The sequence below is a fragment of the Carya illinoinensis genome, chromosome 9, assembly GCF_018687715.1.
Source record: "Carya illinoinensis cultivar Pawnee chromosome 9, C.illinoinensisPawnee_v1, whole genome shotgun sequence".
NCBI lineage: Eukaryota > Viridiplantae > Streptophyta > Magnoliopsida > Fagales > Juglandaceae > Carya > Carya illinoinensis.
In genome coordinates this window covers 29,045,001-29,067,036 of record NC_056760.1, presented here as the reverse complement: position 1 = coordinate 29,067,036, position 22,036 = coordinate 29,045,001, and the positions used below count along the sequence as shown (strand labels likewise).

General features: G+C 35.6%; 1 protein-coding gene and 1 non-coding gene across 2 annotated transcripts in view; both read right to left on the bottom strand.

Annotated features, from left to right (window-relative positions):
* Nucleotides 1–1,373: 1,373 nt before the first annotated feature.
* LOC122276982 (receptor-like protein EIX1) overlaps nt 1,374–22,036 on the bottom strand; it is a 34,695-nt gene continuing 14,032 nt past the window's right edge. The window contains exon 4 of the mRNA XM_043086863.1: nt 1,374–1,553. Coding sequence (XP_042942797.1) covers nt 1,374–1,553 — 180 coding nt within the window. The remainder of the gene's footprint in view (nt 1,554–22,036) is intronic.
* LOC122277971 lies at nt 16,050–16,156 on the bottom strand. Its single transcript, XR_006229272.1, has one exon. It is a non-coding gene; the product is annotated as a small nucleolar RNA R71 (small nucleolar RNA).

Below are 22,036 nucleotides of genomic sequence, written 5' to 3'. Positions count from 1 at the left end.
ACTCAACACGAAGTCAGGTCCCTTGACTCGCTAAAGGGTAAGGCCAAGTCTCCTTGACTCGCCAACCTTTCATCCAATAAAGTCAAGTCCCTATACTCACTAAGCTCCCACTCGCTTAGCCAAGTTGAGCCCTGGGCTCGTGCTTTACGCAATCGAGCCAGTCTCCGACCACATCCATGCTCCATGCTCGCACTCTATGCGGTCGAGTGTGTCTCTCACCGCATCCAAGCTCCACGCTTGCCCTCTCTGCTGTCAAGCATGTACCCTGCTACATCCGAGCCCCGCGCTCGCGCTCTACACTATCGAGTGTGTCTGTAGTTGCATCCGAACTCTATGCTCGCACTCTACACGGTCAAGCCTATCTCTTGCTGTATCCAAGCTCCATGGTCGAGCTAGCCTCTTGCCACATCTGAGCTTTGAGCTCTACGCGGTCGAGCCAGCCTCCTACCACATCCAAGCTCCGCGCTCGCACCTTGTGTAGTTGAGCTAGCCTTCTGCTGCATTTGAGCTCTACGTTGGCACCTTACGCAGTCGCATGCACCTCCCTCCTCAATTTGCCCTCAGAGGCATCTATTGCTTAACACAAACATAATATTGTTTTCTCACTGACAATTTTTGTTGTATGTTTTATTTTAAAGATTCTCAAGTTCTTTTGTTAGAACGAGTTGCCCTTAAGAATCGCGGGGTACTGTGAGGGGGCAAAATCCCAAGACTCAAGGACCAAGCCCAACCTACCTAGTTGGGTGCTAGAGGAAAAAAGGGGACAAGATGAGATTGGAGGCATGGGGTGTAAGGGGAGTGCAGGAAGTAGGGGTTTGGACGCATGCATGGTGTCAGGAAAGCATGGGGGCAGGGGTCAGAAGGCATGGGAGCTTCAGAGGAAATGATGGCACGCGGACAAAGCTCTCACCTTAAAAGGGTTTGGCTCTTCTTTTTCATGAGTTCTTCTTTCTCAGTTTTTCTCTTCTTCTCCATCTTCAATCTCTGGATAGAGGACTCCAACATAGGTGTTCTTCTCTAGTAAATATATCCATAGTTTTCCTTGTATAGTGAGATATGAGAGGTCATAAGAGACTATAAACAAGAATATTATAGTAAATTTCTTCTTCTTAAATGCCTGTGGATGTAGGCACATGCCGAACCATGTTAATATGTGTGTCCATCTCTTTATTTTCTTTACTCTAATTTTCATTTCACCACCATGAATGTTCGCACTGACACTGTATATGCAGCACCAGACCATCATCGGGGGCACCAGAGCATGCCGTTAGAGGCCCGAATTACCTTAATGGGTTGGGAATGACTCTTTCTCCCCTTCTGGCCTGTTGTGCAATTTTTACAACATCAACATGTAGCATGGGAAGTTGCTTTTGCTACAAGTAAAGCAAACTTGATAGCACGACTACATCCTTTACATCAAGCCCCTTCGAAGTGAATTTTGCAATGATGTTTTCTATGAGCTCAAAGGGGCCTGGAAACTTGTTAGCTTCACTCTCACTTGCTGTTGTGCCATCTCGATGACCCAAGGGCACATCCCCATAGGATCCTCCAGCCTAAGAAAAGCAAAAGATAACCCAAGATTGATATAGACAAGTAATATGAGATTAAGATTTAGATCATGTATGGATGTTAGAGAATCTGAATCGTATTTCGAGACAACTTTGACAAAGCACAGGAGTTTGTTTCTTACTAGATTAACAGCCTCTCTTGCTGCAAGAGTTACAAAATACATCCTCATTCCAATTAGGAGATTATTTTACATAAATTCAAAATAAACAAAAAAAATCCACACTCCCAAAATGGTGCTTGCAACTCTGCCACTCTCCCCCTGACTATAAGCTTCCTTGTAGTCATCCTCATCATCTCATGCTTCCTCGCAAAGGAAGGGAGAAGTCTAGGACAAACACGCAAATGTCAATTTTCGCTACCAAATCAGCAAACCTCAAATCGTAATTTCCTCTACCCCATTGCTGTTCCTTCATGATCTCAAATGTCGATTTCCTCTTAAATCGAGAGAGAAGGGCGTTCGGAGAGGGAGAAAGGGGGAGAAAGTAAAGGTCGTTTGGGGGAGAAATGGAATTTGGGAGTTTGCAGCTTGTTAAGCCATGAGAGAGAAATTTAAATTTCTTGAAAATTTGAGACAACGTGGAGGCGCCAACTTAAGTTTGCATTAGTATTTGTTTTGACAATATTTCAAGGGAAATTATATTATGCTTGCTCAGTACTCTTTGATCCAAATATTCCAATCCTCTTTGTAATTGAAATGTTAATATAATATTTTTTATATTATATACATTATATATAAGATAATGTTATTATAATTTTATGTTAATATAAAAAATATATGTAACTGTTGCTCAGATGACTAACACAAGAGGGGGGTGAATTGAGTTGTATTAAAAAAAATAACAATTATAAATCAAATATACAATATAAAATATAAATAAAATACGAAATAACAATAAATATAAAGAGTAAGGGTAAGAGAGAAGCAAACTCAGTATGTTAACGAGGTTCGGCCCTACTGCCTACGTCCTCGCCTCAAGCTATCGCTTGAGGATTCCCAAATTTACTATTTAACCTCCTTCAGGTGGAGATAGAACCTATTACACCTTTGAACAATACCGCTACAAAGGATCCGTGTAGAACACCATCTACACTTGTAATCACCTTACACGTGGTGATTCAACTATTCCCTATGTAGAACACTTTCCATACGCACAAGGGTTAAACACACATTTTTACTGATACAAGAGCTGATAGTGAGTAGGTTATCTGAAAACACTTCTCAATGAGTGAAATAAGAACAATACAGCGCAAACTATATATCTCTCAAAATGAAAAAGGATTAAGGCTCAATGCTTAGAGAAGAGAGAATGAAAGCTTTGAATGAATGTTGTGTGCTCTAGATGTTGTAAATGTGAAGCTCTCAAATGATCTATTTATAGGCATATGAGACTTCATATTCAAATTTAAAAAGATTCACATGTCAAAAACAATATCATTCACTTTTTCAAAAAAATCAAATAAAATGTTCTTCTTTTTCAATTGTTAAAGACAATATCATTCATTTTTCAAAAACTTCAAACCTAATCTTTTACTTTTTGCATATGATAAAAGGAGCATACTTTACTTTTCAAAATTTTCAAACCTAATCTTTTTACTTTTTGCATATGACAAAAGGAGCACACTTTACTTTTCAAATATTTCAAACAAAAACATCTACCTTTTGCATAAGTCAAAAAAAGTATCAATAACTTTTGAAAATATTCAAATAAAATATGCACATGTGAAAGATGACAATCAATCATCTTTAATATTTTCAAAGTTCAAACCTTTAATCATGTAATACACATGTGAAATATGACAATCAATCATCTTTCATAATTTTCAAATTTAATTTTCAAAATATTCATGCACATGTTGAAAATGTATTTTAATGCTTTATGATAAAATATTAATTTTGAGTCTTAATCCTAATTTTGAATTTTTAAGAGATTTACAACATTATTCTATGACTTTAATGTGAACTTGTTCCCTTCTTGCTCATGCTTGTTTCCTCTATGTGCTTGACTCCATTGTGTAGAAAACTTGAGCTTGAGACTCATTTATTCTTTGAATTCATTTGTTATCATCAAAATCCATGTGTAGATATATAATTACACAAAGCTTGAAACGTTAGGTTCAACAATCTCTCCCTTTTTGATGAAGACAAATACTTGATAGAACCTGAAACTTGTATTAATACTTAAGCTCCCCCTGAGAATGTGCGTTAGTTTTTCAAGCAAAAGTATAAATATAATTCCAAGCATATATAATAAGTTTAGCAATTCAAACAATGTTAATGTTTTAGTCTATATATAAAGAGAGATTATCTGTAGGTATCTTTGTCTATTAAGGTAGTTCTTCTTTTTTTTTTTTTTTTTTTTTTTTAATTTTTTAATTTCATTCAAGGTTGAAAAAGACTAATTTATAGTTTTCCTTCAACTCTCAAGAGATAAGCACAGCATGAAGAGACTCACAGGTGGCAAATCCTTAGAAGATAGTGGCGGTTTTGCAAAAATTACCGCATGCGATCCTCATGCGTTGCTCACAACTGTGCGTAGTCCTCACCTGCCGCCCTTTCCGGCTGTTTTTCTCGCCATACACCCCAGATCATTGGAATCATTACCATCAAATCTTTTAGATTTGACTTTTGTAGCTAAAAAGAGACAAGCATGGTGTTGGAATCATTAAAAAGGATCCACAGCAAGTAAATAGATTGAAGAAAACGGTGCGTTAGTAGAAGCTATAGATAGTTGAAAAAATAGATCCGTCCATAACCCGACAAATGGGGCTGGAGATTTGAAAAAATCGCTTGATGTAGTTAATATAAGATAATGTTATTATAATTTTGCTGTGATATATAAGATAATGTTATTATAATTTTATGTTAATATAAAAAATATATGTAACTGTTGCCCAGATGACTAACACAAGAGGGGGGTAAATTGAGTTGTATTAAAAAAAATAACAATTATAAATCAAATATACAATATAAAATATAAACAAAATACAAAATAACAATAAATATAAAGAGTAAGGGTAAGAAAGAAGCATACTCAGTATGTTAATGAGGTTCGGCCCCACTGCCTACGTCCTCGCCTCAAGCTACCCCTTGAGGATTCCCAAATTTACTATTTAACCTCCTTCAGGTGGAGATAGAAACCTATTACACCTTTGAACAACACCGCTACAAAGGATCCGTGTAGAACACCATCTACACTTGCAATCACCTTACACGTGGTGATTCAACTATTCCCTGTGTAGAACACTTTCCACACGCAGAAGGGTTATACACACCCTTTTACTGATACAAGAGCTGATAGTGGGTAGGTTATCTGAAAACACTTCTGAATGAGTGAAATAAGAACAATACAACGCAAACTATATATCTCTCAAAATGAACAAGGATTAAGGCTTAATGCTTAGAGAAGAGAGAATGAAAGTTTTGAATGAATGTTGTGTACTCTGGATGTTGTAAATGTGAAGCTCTCAAATGATCTATTTATAGGCATATGAGACTTCATATTCAAATTTAAAAAGATTCATATGTCAAAGACAATATCATTCACTTTTTAAAAAAAATCAAATAAAATGTTCTTCTTTTTCAATTGTCAAAAACAATATCATTCATTTTTCAAAAACTTCAAACCTAATCTTTTACTTTTTGCATATGACGAAAGGAGCACACTTTACTTTTCAAAATTTTCAAACCTAATCTTTTTACTTTTTGCATATGACAAAAGGAGCACACTTTACTTTTCAAATATTTCAAACAAAAACATCTACCTTTTGCATAAGTAAAAAAAAGTATCAATCACTTTTGAAAATATTCAAATAAAATATGCACATGTGAAAGATGACAATCAATCATCTTTAATATTTTCAAAGTTCAAACCTTTAATCATGTAATATACATGTGAAATATGACAATCAATCATCTTTCATAATTTTCAAATTTAATTTTCAAAATATTCATGCACATGTTGAAAATGTATTTTAATGCTTTATGATAAAATATTAATTTTGAGTCTTAATCCTAATTTTGAATTTTTAAGAGATTTACAACATTATTCTATGACTTTAATATGAACTTGTTCTCTTCTTGCTCATACTTGTTTCCTCTATGTGCTTGACTCCATTGTGTAGACAATTTGAGATTGAAACTCCTTTATTCTTTGAATTCATTTGTTATCATCAAAATCCATGTGTAGATATATAATTACACAAATCTTAAAACCTTAGGTTCAACAAATCTTAAAAACTTTTGCTTGATAGAACCTGAAACTTGTATTAATACTTAAGCTCCCCCTGAGAATGTGCATTAGTTTTTCAAGCAAAAGTATAAATATAATTCCAAGCATATATAACAAGTTTAGCAATTTAAACAATATTAATATTCTAGTCTAACACTTCTTCCCCTTTGGGCATCATTAAAAAGGATCCGCAGCAAGTAAATAGATTGAAGAAAACGGTGCGTTAGTAGGAGCTGTAGATAGTTGAAAAAATAGATTCGTCCATGACCAGACAAATGGGGCTGGAGATTTGAAAATATTGCTTGATGTTGTTGACAAATGAGATTAAGGGCTCCAAGTTTCTAAAAAAATGTCATTTTCACCTATCGGTAAGAAAAAAAATCACATTGCACTTTAACTTGGATGATAGTTCGTCTTGTTCTTTATGCTATCTCTATAAAATCAGTCTTAAAGTTCATACAGTCTGCATCAAATTTTCTTCTCATCTCTATAACTCATCTGTATTCCTTCAACATTCTCGCTTTAAACCTTTAATTCTTTTCTCAATGGCTCATTCTTCTAACATTTCTCTAGATCCATTCATGAGGCATTTTGGGCCTCAACCTCCTGTTCTTTCTGTAGCTGCCATTGGTGCCATGTTGTAGCAAGAAAATAATAATTTGGGTAATAAGTCAGATTCCGATGCTATCTACAACTTGGTGAGTCTTGGGACTCGCTAGTCCTCCTCTATTGTTGCTTTTTCCCAACGGCTAGAAGTCAAAAACCATGAGGTTGAAAAGCTTAAAGAACAAATTATTGTACTTTAATGAATTGTTCAAGAGTCTCACATAAAGGAAGGAATCATTCGGCAGAAGAATAAACAGTTGAAATCTCTATTAGATTCTTCATTTCGCTTGCCAGTTCCCATGGATAGGGATGACATGATATTGTATGAAGAGAATGAGCGTCTCAAACATGAGGCTAAGAATCTCAAGTTTATGTAAAAGTATTTAAAAAATCTCTCTCTATTTTTATTGACTCTGGTCTATCTTTTAAGAGATATTCATAGCATGCATCATACCTATTTCTCTTCTGATCATACATAATCTATCTTCTGGTAAAGGTTTTGTGAAAATATCTGCTAACTGATCGTGTGTGTTTGTGAACTGTAGTACTATATCGCCTTTCTGCACATGATCTCGAAGAAAATGATATGTTATTTTAATATGCTTAGTTCTAGAATGTTCTATTGGGTTCTTTGAAAGATTTATAGCACTTGTATTATCACATTTGATTGGAATGTGATTATACATGAGTTTAAAATTTTCAAGTTGTTGCTTCATGTAGAGAACTTGAGCACAACAACTACCCGCAGCAACATATTCTGCCTCAACAGTAGATAGTGCAACAGAATTTTATTTTTTACTAAACCAAGAAACTAGTGCATGACCTAAGAAATGACATGCTCCACTAGTGCTTTTTTGATCTATTTTATAGCCAGCATAATTTGCATTTGTGTAGCTGATTAGATCGAAAGATGTGTGCTTAGGGTACCATAACCCTAGGTTAATTGTACCAATAAGATATCTAAGAATGCGCTTAACTGCAATTAAATGTGATTCTTTTGGAGATGATTTAAAGCGTGCACATAAGCACACACTAAACATAATATGTGGTCTACTGGCTGTTAAATATAATAAGCTACCAATCATATCTCGATAAATCTTCGAGTCAACTGGCTTACCGGATTCATCTTTATCAAGTTTAGTTGATGAGCTCATTGGTGTTCCAATTTCCTTAGCACCTTCCATCCCAAACTTTTTCAGTAATTCCTTAATATATTTTGATTGATTGATGAATGTCCCACTTTTTGCTTGCTTAATTTGCAATCCGAAAAAGAATGTAAGTTCTCCCATCATGCTCATTTCAAATTCTTCCTGCATAGTCTTAGCAAAAGTTTGACACATATTTTCATTAGTAGCACTGAATATTATATCATCAACATAAATTTGAATCAAAAGAATATCATCATTTTCATATTTATTGAAAAGAGTTGTGTCGATTTTTTCTCTTGAAAAATATTTTTCTATCAAGAAACCACTGAGTCTCTCATACCAAGCTCTAGGAGCTTGTTTGAGTCCATATAGTGCTTTTGTGAGTTTGAAAACATGATTTGAGGAAATATGATTTTCAAAACCTGGAGGTTGCTCAACATATACCTCTTTATTTATAAAACCATTTAAGAAAGCACGTTTAACATGCATTTGAAAAAGTTTGAAATCTTTATAACAAGCATATGCAAGTAGTATTTGGATAGCTTCTAATCTTGGGACAGGTGCATATGTCTCATCATAATCGATTCCTTCTTCTTGATTGAAACCTTGGGCTATAAGTTGAGCCTTTTTTTTAGTAATGACTCCGGACTCATTTTTCTTATTTCTAAAAACCCATTTTGTTCCAATAATAGTATGATTTTTGGGTCTAGGAACAAGTGTCCAAACATTATTTCTTTCAAATTGATTCAACTCTTATTGCATAGCTAGAATCCAAGATTCATCAAGAAGTGTTTCATCAATATTTTTGGGTTTAATTTGAGATAGAAAAGCAGTATGATTGCAAATATTTCTAAGAGATGATCGAGTACTTACAACTCGTGAAGGTTCTCCCAAAATTTGTTCCACTGGATGATTTTTCACAAATTTCCATAGTTTGATTGAATCTTGTATTAAATTTTGATGGTCTTTCCTGATGTTTCCATGTTGAACTTCCTCTATTATGTTCTCTTTGTTGAGATTGAGATTTTTCGTGTTATTTATACCTCCTGTTTCTTCATCAATAGATTTCTTGGAGAGTAGAGAATTAGATTCATCAAATACTACATGCATAGATTCTTGTACAATCAAAGTCTTTTTATTGAATACTCTATAAGCTTTACTATTAGTAAAATACCCGAGAAAGATACATTCATCAGATTTTGCATCAAACTTGCATAAATTATCTCTGTCATTCAAAATAAAACATTTGCATCCAAATATATGAAAGTAACCAATGTTGGGCTTTTTCTCATTCCAAAGCTCATAGGGGGTTTTATCTAACTTAGACCTTAGCATAACTCTATTTATAACATAACATGCAGTACTTACTGCTTCGGCCCAAAAATAACTAGGCAAGTTGTTCTCATTGAGCATTGTTCTTGCCATCTCTTGAAGATATCTATTTTTCCTCTCTACTACTCTATTTTGTTGAGGAGTTCGAGGAGTAAAAAAATTATACACAAAACCATTTTCATCACAAAATGTTTCAATATTTTTATTAACAAACTCTTTTCCCTTATCACTTCGGATACTTGAAATAGTATAACCCTTTTCATTTTGAATTCTCTTGCATAACTTGGTAAAGGCATTATGTGCCTCATCTTTATGAGCAAGAAAGATAACCCAAGTATATCTAGAGAAATCATCAACAATAACAAATGCATAATATTTTCCTCCTAGACTTGCAACTCTATTTGATCCAAAAAGATCCATGTGTATCAGTTGCAATGGTCTAGTAGTGGAAATATGTTTCTTGGTTTTAAAATAAGTTTTTGTTTGTTTACCAAATTGACATGCATCACAAATTTTGTCTTTAAGAAAATTTGTTTTTGGTAAACCTCTTACAAGATCATTTTTTGAAAGTTTGGAAATAAGTTCCATGTTGGCATGACCTAGTCTTCTATGCCATAACCAACTAGTTTCATTTTGAATTGAAAAACAAATTGCATCTTGTGAGGTAATTTCTTCAAAATCGATTGTATAAATATTGTTGCTTCTAAAAGCATTAAAATAAATATTACAATCACGATCATTCAAAATAATGCATTTATCAATTTTGAAAGTAACTGTAAATCCTTTATCACATAATTGACTTATGCTCAAAAGATTATGTTTTAAACCTTCAACAAGTAGAACATCTTCAATTATGAGAGAAGATTCATTACCAATTTTACTTATTCCCACGATCTTCCCTTTCGAGTTGTCTCCAAATGTCACGTGTCATTCTTCTTTAGATCTAAGATCAAAGAACTTAATCTTGTCTCCTGTCATGTGTTTTGAACATCCACTATCTAAAAACCATTTGTTTTTGTTTGTAGAGGACTTCATGCATACCTATAAAAACAATTAAAATGATTTTTCTTGGTACCCAAGTTCTTTGGGTCCTTTATTTATTAGTATTGGAAGAAATAAGATTTTTAGGTACCCATATGGCCCTAATAGTCATTGTATACTTTCTTCTAATAGGACAAGCATGATAATTATGACCATTTATATTATAAAAATTGCAAATAGCATGTGGCATATATGAAGAATTTGAGTAATTATAATAATATCTTTTTTTGACAAAATTATTTTTATGAAAAGAATTTTGAATGTCGGACTTTGATGTAGAAGGATTATCAAAGAAGTTTTTAAAAAGTTTGTATTTTTGTTTTGGCATATATCCTGAGCCTGCCTTGTCAAAAACACATCTTTGACTACCAAGAAGTTTTTCAAAATTTCTTTTTCCATTCGTAAAATTTTCAACAATATTTTCTAAAACAGTTTTCTTCTTCTTCAACTCAAGATTTTCATCTTTCAAAACGATGCTTTCTTTTCTTAAAATATCAATTTCGTTTGTTAAAGAAAAATGTTTCTTTTTCAAAGCAGTATACTTGATATCCAATTTTTCAAGTTCCTCATATGCCTCTTCTAAAACATTTTGCAATTTTTCATATGAAGGATCTTCAATATTATTAAGATTTGTTACTTCAATGTCATCTTTAGCCATAAGACAAAAATTTGTTGATTCTCCATTGCTTGCTTCACTATCTGAGCTACTTGAATCATCATCTCATGTAGCTTTCATTGCTTTCTTGCTCTTGTTTCGATCTTTCTTTAGCAGAGGACAATCTGGCTTGATATTACCAGGCTTATTGCATTCATAACAAATTAAAGTATCATTTTTACCTGAACCTTTCTTGAAAAACTTTTTGAAGGATTTCCTCGGAGGAGTTTTATTTTTCTTTAAGAACCTCTGAATTTTTCTTGTTATCATCGCAACTTCTTTATCTTTGTCGTCATTTTCCTCATCTTCATCACTTTCACTTTCATGAGGAACAGCTTTAAGTGCCAAGCTCTTCTTTGGCTTCCTTCTTCTTCTCCTCTTTTCAATGTGTACTCATGGGTGATAAGTGACCCGGTGAGTTCATTCACTTCGAGCTTCTTGAGGTCTCTAACTTCAAGAATCGCTGTCACTTTTGATTCCTAGCGTTTTGGTAGAGAGTTGAGAATTTTTCTTACTATCTCCACCTTGGAATAAACTTTGCCAAGAGCTGTCAAGCTATTTATGATGTTAGTAAAACGAGTGTGCATACTAGAATAGATTTATCATCATTCATCTTAAACATTTCATATTCATGAGTGAGAATATAAATTTTTGATTCCTTGACTTGCGAAGTTCTTTAATAAGTAACTTCCAAGTTATCCCAAATTTCTTTTGCTGCAGCGCAAGTCATTATTCTATTAAACTCATTTCCATTAAGAGCATTAAATAATAAATTCATAGCAGTTAAATTCAAAGTATAAAGTCTATCGTCTTCACGATCAAACTCTTCTTCTTCCTTTTTAACCTTTACTCCATCAACCACTTTTGTTGGAATATAAGGTCCATTTACAATACATTTCCAGATTTTTCGACCTTGAGCCTGAAAGAATATTCTCATTCTAACTTTCTAGAATTAGTAATTGTCTCCACAAAAGAGTGGAGGCCGACTGCTAGATTGACCTTCACCAAATGAAGCTGCAATGTTAGCCATAAGATCTTAACTCAAAAGATAGTTAATCTTATAATAGAGCTCTTAGCTCTGATACCAATTGTTACTGATCATAGGCAGCACCTATGTCACCTAACAATTGTACCTACCAGACTAGCCGGCCATCGTCTCTACCGGTGCATCGTCACCCATGGTCGGAGAGTCTTACTTCGGTGACACAGTCACAAGCGAGAGTTCCCATGAGTGATCTGCCTATATGAACAGTACAGGTCAACTAGCTCTGATACCAATTGTTGCCCAGATGACTAACACAAGAAGGGGGTGAATTGAGTTGTATTAAAAAAAATAACAATTATAAATCAAATATACAATATAAAATATAAATAAAATACGAAATAATAATAAATATAAAGAGTAAGGGTAAGAGAGAAGCAAACTCAGTATGTTAATGAGGTTCGGCCCCACTGCTTACGTCCTTGCCTTAAGCTACTCCTTGAGGATTCCCAAATTCACTATTTAACCTCCTTCAGGTGGAGATAGAAACCTATTATACCTTTGAACAACACCACTACAAAGGATCCGTGCAGAACACCATCTACACTTGCAATCACCTTACACGTGGTGATTCAACTATTCCCTGTGTAGAACACTTTCTACATGCACAAGGGTTATACACACCCTTTTACTGATACAAGAGCTGATAGTGGGTAGGTTATCTGAAAACACTCCTCAATGAGTGAAATAAGAACAATACAGTGCAAGCTATATATCTCTCAAAATGAACAAGGATTAAGGCTTAATGCTTAGAGAAGAGAGAATGAAAGCTTTGAATGAATGTTGTATGCTCTGGATGTTGTAAATGTGAAGCTCTCAAATGATCTATTTATAGGCATATGAGACTTCATATTCAAATTTAAAAAGATTCACATGTCAAAGACAACATCATTCACTTTTTCAAAAAAATCAAATAAAATGTTTTTTTTTTTTCAATTGTCAAAGAGAACATCATTCATTTTTCAAAAATTTCAAACCTAATCTTTTTACATTTTGCATATGACAAAAGGAGCGTACTTTACTTTTTAAATATTTCAAACAAAAATATCTACTTTTTGCATAAGTAAAAAAACATCAATCACTTTTGAAAATATTCAATTAAAACATGCACATGTGAAAGATGACAATCAATCATCTTTCATAATTTTCGAATTTAATTTTCAAAATATTCATGCATATGTTGAAAATGTATTTTAATGCTTTATGATAAAATATTAATTTTAAGCCTTAATCCTAATTTTGAATTTTTAAGAGATTTACAACATTACTCTATGACTTTAATGTGAACTTGTTCCCTTCTTGCTCATACTTGTTTCCTCTATGTGCTTGATTCCATTGTGTAGACAACTTGAGCTTGAGACTCCTTTATTATTTGAATTCATTTGTTATCATCAAAATCCATGTGTAGATATATAATTACACAAAACTTAAAACCTTAGGTTCAACAGTAACAATATTATTCTAATCTTAAACATGAATATTTATTTGATCATATGCTTTAAATATAATATATATATTAATAATATTTTATCGCTTAATAGATTTTTAATATATTCGTTTTGATAATTATATTAGTAAATTAGTAATACTATTATACATCAGTATATAATGTATATTAATTACAATTTATACTTTATGATCTTATACTATTAGTAATATACTTTAAGTCTATATATAAATTATTATATAGATCACTATAGTATTAGTTATACTAATACTGTATCACTTATGATATAATTATAGTGATATAGCAATACTAATACTATTAATGATATAAACATACTATTAATACAAACTTTTCAACACCGCACTATATTGTCAATCAAATTGTTGTTGCCTAGCCAAAGTACCAAGGCTAACGCTTGTAGATTGAATGATCAAGCAATTGCTTAAGATCTTTGATAGCAAATATATAGAACTTGACTACTAGACCTTAATCAAACTCTTAACTCATAGTTTTAAATAGTATAATGTAGTTAGATTAATGCATAAACAGACCTTGAAATAACACAGATATATACAACTTGTCCACTAATCGTTAAAATAACTTTAGCTTCAAGTTATAATGCATGAAATGTAATTCATTCAAATTTACTAGAAACATTTATTTGTCTAAAACTAAATTAAGCCAACCTTTTATCATGAAATAAGTCCTTTAAAAAATAAATCCCACTATGCTCTACTTATAGAAAATAAAGAAGATTATTATTCCCTAATTACAAATTTATTAAAATGTACAAAAAATATTAGGTAGACCGAATCATTTCCAGGATAGCTACCGTTTTTATGTTTTTTTTTCTTTTTTCTTTTTTCTTTTTTAACTGTTAAGAAATGTATTAAATTATTATTTTTTTCATAACTGTTAAGAAATATTTTTCTGAATAATTAAAATATATATTTTTTTATATGATCGGTCAATTCTATCGGCAGTTCTATCAACAGACCTATCAATTTTATCAGTTCAATCGGTCTCTATAGAACTGAACAAAATGTAAACATAACTTTTGAATTTGAAGCCTCTACGCCTGGCAAAGGCCTGGCAAAGTGGCATTGTAGGTTGGCGTGAGGTGATGACTTGCAAAATTTCGTATTGCAGATTTTACAAGATCGCTCGAGCGGAGGCTTTTGGCCGCTCGAGCGAATTCAGGCAGATTCAAACGCTCGACTGCCGCTCGACAGTGAGCTCGAGCGGGTTGCGGGAAAACAAAGAGCGCTCGAGCGGAGACATTGGCCGCTCGAGCGAAATCAGGCAGAGTCGAACGCTCAATGTGTGCTCAACACCCCGCTCGAGCGAACATCGAGGGTTTTCTGCCGTCACACCATATAAAAGTGATTTTTCACTTTATGCCGGACCTTTTGACTGGAGAACACTTTTTGGGACAGAAAAACACAGCTAGAAGGATTCAAATCATCTGTTTTGGAGAGGGAATTCCATATATTGCACGTACGTTGGAATCATACACGAGCACAGACGGGAGAAAAGCATTGAAACATTTCCTTGAGTTTTTGAAGACGAGTTGCAGCTGCAAGGAGTATTTTTCAGCGTTTATTTTCTTCCAATATTCTCAGAACAATTATGGTGAACTCGTTTATGTTGAATTCCATTTCTAGCATGAGCTAAATTTTATTTATTCTAGGAAAACGATGTAACCTAGTTCCGAACTATGCTTGATTGTCTATGCTAATTTAAGGCAATTCTCTCTTTGTTTATCTGATTTATTCTGAGTTTATTGTTTCTAATTAACTGGCCATTGATTAGATGATATTTAATCTTGTGATTTGCTATCGAAAGAGGGAATCATATGGTAGATCTTGAATATTTAAGCATAGGTAAGTATAGAGATCGAAAGACTTGTATGAACCTATGTAGTATTTAAATCATTGGTCTTATTGCTTTCTTGCTTTATTAATTTGCATATTGTTGTGTGAATTGATGAACAAGAATAATTTCCAATTGACTATCGAAAGAGGCTGTTGGATGAATTAGAGATTTGCTAATGAATAAAAAGAATTAAATTAAATTAGTTGGATGAGTAAAGCATAGTGAAGAATTAGGTGAAATAGATTTCCTAGAAGTTTTCTTTCCCATTAATTTGATCTTCGAACATCAGTTTTATTTCCTTTGCGTATTTCTCTTTGAGTCGATTTTAGTTTAAATTGCAACTACAAAAATCTTAGTGATTCCTCTAGATAAAATCGAGATTAGTATAATTTTGGTATTTGGGAAAAGTAAGGTACCAATCCCTGAGGACGATACTCTTCTTATCACTTTATTATAAAACTACGATACTGTGCACTTGCAGTTTTTCACCGGTCAAGTTTTTGGCGCCGTTGCCGGGGATTGATTTATTCTTATTCTTTTTGTCAATATCGATACAAAGTAATCTTGGTTTTAATTTAGAATTTTATTTTAATTTGTTCTACAGGTGTGTTTTTTACGTTGGATGCGCCGTGCTAGATCCCGTGATATTATTCCTTTTGATCCGGAGATTGAAAGAACTCTTAGATTACGAAGAAGAAATAAGATACTAGTCATGGCTGAAGAAGAACGTGAGGCACTACCATGCACCTTGAAGGACTATGTACGACCAGTTGTGAATGAAAATTACTCTAACATAATGCGCCAGACAATTAATGCCAACAACTTTGAGCTCAAACCAGCTTTGATTAGCATGGTGCAGCAGGCTCAATTCAGCGGATCGCCACTGGATGATCCCAATATTCATTTGGCAATGTTCTTGGAGATTTGTGACACTGTGAAGATCAATGGTGTTACTGAAGACACCATTAGACTGAGATTGTTTCCTTTTTCTTTGAGGGACAAGGCTAGAGGTTGGCTACAATCTCTACAACCAGGAAGCATCATTAGTTGGCAGGACATAGCCGAGAGGTTTCTTGCTAAATTTTTTCCTCCTGCAAAAACAGCCCAACTCAGGAGTGAGATTGGCCAGTTCAAGCAAAATGATTTTGAGTCACTCTATGAAGCGTGGGAGAGGTATAAAGACTTGGTTCGACGTTGCCCACAACATGGATCGCCAGATTGGTTGCAAGTTCAGATGTTCTATAATGGGTTAAATGGGCAAACTCGAACTATAGTTGATGCTGTTTCTGGTGTGACACCCCCAAATCTCCATACACGGACACAGGGAAATCAAGACGTCCGGATGATGACAACACGGATCACCACCCTAACGACGAGTGCCAAGTGTGTGTAAAAGCAACAAATGTGCACAAGAAATACACAGCGGATAACGAAAGTCATATAACTAAGTACCAGAAATTTAGCTTAATATAATACAAGCTGTTTAAAACATACATAAATAAAATATTACAAGATACATACATAGATTTAAAACCAAATACAAAACATAACATCAGCAACCCGGCGGAGCCGCATCCTCGGGCTCAGCCTCCTCTTCCTCATGCTCGAAACCTGCACCAAAATCTACGGAACCAAAAATGGTACCGCAGGTAAGTAAAATCCAAACACCACCAGATAAAAGCATATAGAACTCAAACAATATGCATGAAGCTTGCCCAATGCACAAAACCCATAAAACATATTTTTCTTTTTTCCACACACGCCAAAAATCCCATTTGGCCCAAAAACAAGCCCTTTCCAAATATCACGCCAAAAGTCACATTTGGCCTTTATCTATCTAAAACCATTATCCATTTTATCCGTATGCACCATGACCTCCCCTAGGGGTCATCCGCACACCCTGGCTCCAGTGCCACACCACAGAGTACCACCACGCATGTGACACCTAACGAGCGATGCCTAGTTCCACGCCCCGCGTGTTCGTAGCCAAGCATCCTCTAGCCCTCGCCAGCGAAGGGCCACGGAGTCGGTGAGTAGAGTGATGCCCGGTTCCGCGGCCGGCACGTTCGTAGCCAAGCATCCCCTAGCCCCGCTCCTGTCGTCGCCCAGCGACAACCCAGGGGATGTCACTCAGTTTATTCTGCTCCCGAGTGACCAGAGGAGCTCCACCGAGATAATACCCCATCCTGGCTTGGGGTCGTGATACACACGCACCCGTAAGTCCACTTAAGTCAATTAAACAGGCCTTTCTCAATTAATAAAAACACACGTGCATGCACCATGTAAATGCTATATCAATGCACAAAAATAACAACCCAAGCAACTTCGTCCTCATCCATCCGACCCCCGAACTCCTCAGACTCAGTCCGGAATCAATCAACCAACAACAAATAAATATTGAATGAGCAAAATATATTTAAATCTGAAAGTGGGGTTTGGAAAATACTTACAGCGCTATACGGTATTTTTAGAAAGCTTGCGGCGTTGCAAATGGCGGAGAAAAAGCAACGTAACAGTGAAAATTCACTGTGGCTTGGGTTGTAAGATACCCACTTTTGAACGGGGACAAACCAGGGCTTGGGATTGATAGAGAATGGTCTAAGGATGATTATGAAGCTATAGGAAGTGGAGTTTGGCCGTGGGTGGCGGTGAAAACGGCGGAGGAAGGCCAAAATACCCAAATAGGAAAGCTAGCTCGTGGGAGCTGTTCCGGCGACTATTAGAGGCCGGAAATGGGTGGGTTAGGACGGCAAGGAGTCGGTGATGAAATGTGAAGAGGTGGTGGCCGGAGATGGAGCGACGGCGGCGGATCGGGGCAAAAACTGTGGGGCTTGCTGGGCGTTTTCCGGCCAAACGGCTAGCCGGATGGGGTTGGGGTTCGGTGGGGTGGTGCGCCGGCAGGAGGGAGTTCGACCGGCGGGGGTGGTGTCGACCACGGTGGCCGGACGGCAGTGGGTCGGGGCTGAGGTTGAAACCGGCGTGGGAGAGGAGAGAGAGAGAGAGAGAGAGAGAGAGAGAGAGAGAGAGAGAGAGAGAGAGAGAGAGAGAGAGAGAGAGAGAGAGAGAGAGAGAGAGAGAGAGAGAGAGAGAGAGAGAGAGAGAGAGAGAGAGAGAGAGACGATCGGGGGGGTTACGTGTGAGAGAGAGGAGGAAAAAGGAAGAAGAAAAAGAAAAGGAAAAAGAAAAAGAAAAAGGAAAGAAAAGAGAAAAAGAGAAAAAGGAAAAAGGAAAAGAGAAGATGTAGGAAAGAAATGAGGTCCAATCCTCACTCCGGGAAAACAAAACAAACCCGCCGTAAACGAGATTAAAAACCGTAAAACGACTAAATAAATTAAACACCACATCAAATAAATTAAAACCAATTTAAAATACAATAATTTAAAATAAATAAACCAATATATTAATTAAATTAAAAACACTCCTTCAGTGAAAATACACGTAAAAACGGGTCATCACATCCTCCCCCCTTAAAAACAAATTTCGTCCTCGAAATTTGCAAGATCAACCATCAGCACCAAACAGATACAAGATACAACTCCGAACATATTTGAGAGATACATATCATCGACAACTCCCAACAAATCCAATGGTTATTAACTTCACACCATAAATTGCTAATATCAACGACGTCTCTACTTTGCCTTCCAAACTTTCATCTCATTCCAACTTTGGTAACCTAATAGCCACTTCCAAAGTTAACCATTCATAAACCAAATTGCACGACCACAAGATTAAACTCTCATTAAAACTTCGAATCACTACTAATTCTTCAAAATCAACACAAAATTTGAACTTCTAAGAATCTCTAAAAATCATGCTTTCGCGTGCACTCTGATAACTCACCAAAATACATAAAGGCTATATCCTCAAAAATTAATATCATGAAGTACAAGCTCAATCCACACCTAATCACAAGAAAACCTTTACCACATTTCTATAGAAAATCATATACTTCCAGAAACCACAAATCTCCACTCATTCCTCAGCTGGTTATCGCTGCCCTAAATGAAAACCAACATTCCGCAAAAATACATCCATTGATTGATGACAAAAACCAGTACTAATCAACCTCCAGGCCCCAATCTGAAAACACATAGCATCATCCCAAAATACATCCGTCTCTCCTGAAGATAAGGAACATCTCCAAAAGGCCCAACTCCTTCCCAGCCAACCAATGAGAGCGCCTATAACCTCTATCCGATATCCCACACTTCAACCTCATTACCTATATTTTGAATAACATCTAATCTTGCAATAACTAACTCACTATAAATCACCTAGACATAATCGAAACGCTCTTGTTAACTCACCCACCTACTTGTACTCTCAAAAACTTTAGTTTTAGCACAACTAATTCCTTCAATAGCATTTCACAAAAACCTCTCAAGACCGGCCATACTGTTTAAATCTTCAATCCATCAAAACTATTAAACCACACTCATGGATCCTACTGCTTTATTACATCATACATATGATTATGCTACCCACCGTTGATGCACAAGTTTCAACTTCCAAGATTTATTACTTCATACTCCACACATGGTGACCTAACGATCTCCTTTCAAGCTATATAACCATATCCCCAATTCTCCCAACTAGATACCTGATCTCCAAAGAAAAGTATAGCCTCACCAATTTAAATTCCTATGACTTCAAGTCGCAATTAATTCTCAAGATAAACACAACAGTCGTTTCAAACCATCATCCCAATGGGTAACCCACTTCGACTGCACATTCCGTTCAACTTACCAAACAACTCAAAGTCAAAATCTCTTGAATTTAATATTACTACAGATTCTTCTTCAACTCCTATCAAGCCAAAAATAGCTAAGATTAGGACCAGCACTCCCCGGAATCCATAAGCACTTACCATTACTACTCATCGATCTCATGTACTCTTAGCCAACACCACAAATCATTCAAACGTACAAGTGATCCATTATCACATTTCCATCACCTGGACTTATATCCTCAACTCAACAAGAATCATTCCCGAATCTACTCAACTTATATCCTGAAATCAACAACTAGCCATTGCTTAAAGTTTGGTACCGAGAATGACCTTAGACCTGCTAAGAATCCATTCCCAAAAGTCTACGAATCATATAACCTCAAATTCAATCGTATTCAATACCAACACAAAATCTACTATTTCCAACACCCTAATGGACCCTATATCTTTCGAATCGATAGAATCATTTCCTAAAATCTGCCACCACAACCTCGAGTTAACAATAATTATTTTCTAAACTAGCTCGATATCTTCAATCCTCAAATAAATACACGAACTAGATCATTACCTCCAATCCTTAAATGAATCTACTCTAGAAAATTTTCATATTAATAACTCAACTCTAATCAACTCCATTTTAATGGTCACAAACTAATCACTCACTAGAGTAGATCAAGCTACAGCACCAAGTCTGTAAAATTGAGAACTCAATTCTTATTATAAATCAGTCCTTCAACTCTACAATTCTAAAACCTTAAATCAAATAAGGATCATCTTCTGGAACTTCTAATATCAAAGAACTTACATCCCTTAATAGAACAATCGACTCCCAAATCTTTCAAATTCTCAAACATTACTAGATAATAAATCATTTTCTGAAATTCTCAAGATTGGTGGCTTTAATCCAAAACATTCACCTTAAAAGCTTGTAAAATGTAAAGCCCTAATTGCCACCAAGTTACTCATCCGAATCACGAAATCTAAAACTCGAAACTTAATTATTTCCCCCCAAAGCTTGTCGAACCTAACACCTTAATTACCATAAACTTATTTTCCTAAAATCTATAAGGCCCCAAACTTTAGAACTTTGCTGAAATTTCATAAAATCTAACATCGAAATTGTTGAACTTACAACCTACTACGTTATAGACCATTTCATAAACTCCACAGAACCAAAGAACTCAATTATTCTACTTCCCTAAAAGATCACCCAGATCATGCCACTCTCTCTAAGCCTCAATAATAAACAAACCACACAAGGTGTTCATCACTAAAGATTAGATTAGACCCCTACCTGCCATGACTTCAGCATTCTGAGTCTCCGCAATCCTCGCCTCCAACAGTACCAAGAGTCACTACGTACATTCGAGCCCGAGCTAAATGCCTCTGATTAGTTCTACCACTGCGACGAGCTCCACGGCTTTCTTGAACTCGACTAGGGCACTCACGAGCAAGATGCCCCGTCTGGCTGCATTCAAAACATTGGTTACTACCCAGACGACACTCGCCTCCGTGAGCTCTATTACTTCTTCCACAAACTGGCACTCGTCCTCCCATACGCACTCTCGAGGCTGCTTGTGGTCAAGTCCCGGCCCGCTGAACAAACTTCTGAGGCGAACCTGAACTACTTCCTTCACCAGTAAAACTCCGCCTCTTTTCTCCTGGAGGAGAACCCATACTCAAGTTATGCTCTCGCTCCACAAGAGTGGCCACATCCACTAAATCCTGAAAGGTGGATATCCGGTGGCTGACCACCATTTTGCATATATCTAGTCGCAAACCTTAAATAAAATTTCCTTAAACATATCCTTAAAGTTCGTTGAACCTACACTCTCCTATACTATAGCCCCGTTACAAAAATTCTACAAAACCTTGACCTCAATCATCTTAAGCGACTTAAAGTTAATTCCTCTCCTCATTGCTACGTGAGTTCCCACCTTACAAAGATTGCCTAAACCATGACAGTCCCTTCAGACCTCAACATCATACAAGCAAACCACATCGCTAAAAATTCAAACCTACTACACTAAATGTTCATGCCTAATAATAGTATCCTCGATTATACCGCCTTCTTGCCACATCACAACCTTTGACCCCCTTTAAGAAAACAAATAAAAACCAACAACATAAAACCAAAAACACAAAACCACATAGCAAGAAACAAAAGAAACCAGCATGCAATAACATGACTAAATAAACAAATACAAGCAAACTAGCTCAAATAAATAAAACAAATAAAACATGTCAAATAGCAACTTTACTTAAAATAAATTTTTAAAACACAACTTTAAAAACATTCTGGTACTGCCTACGGGACATGTGGTTTTACCCAGAGCCAAACCGCTCTGATACCACCTGTG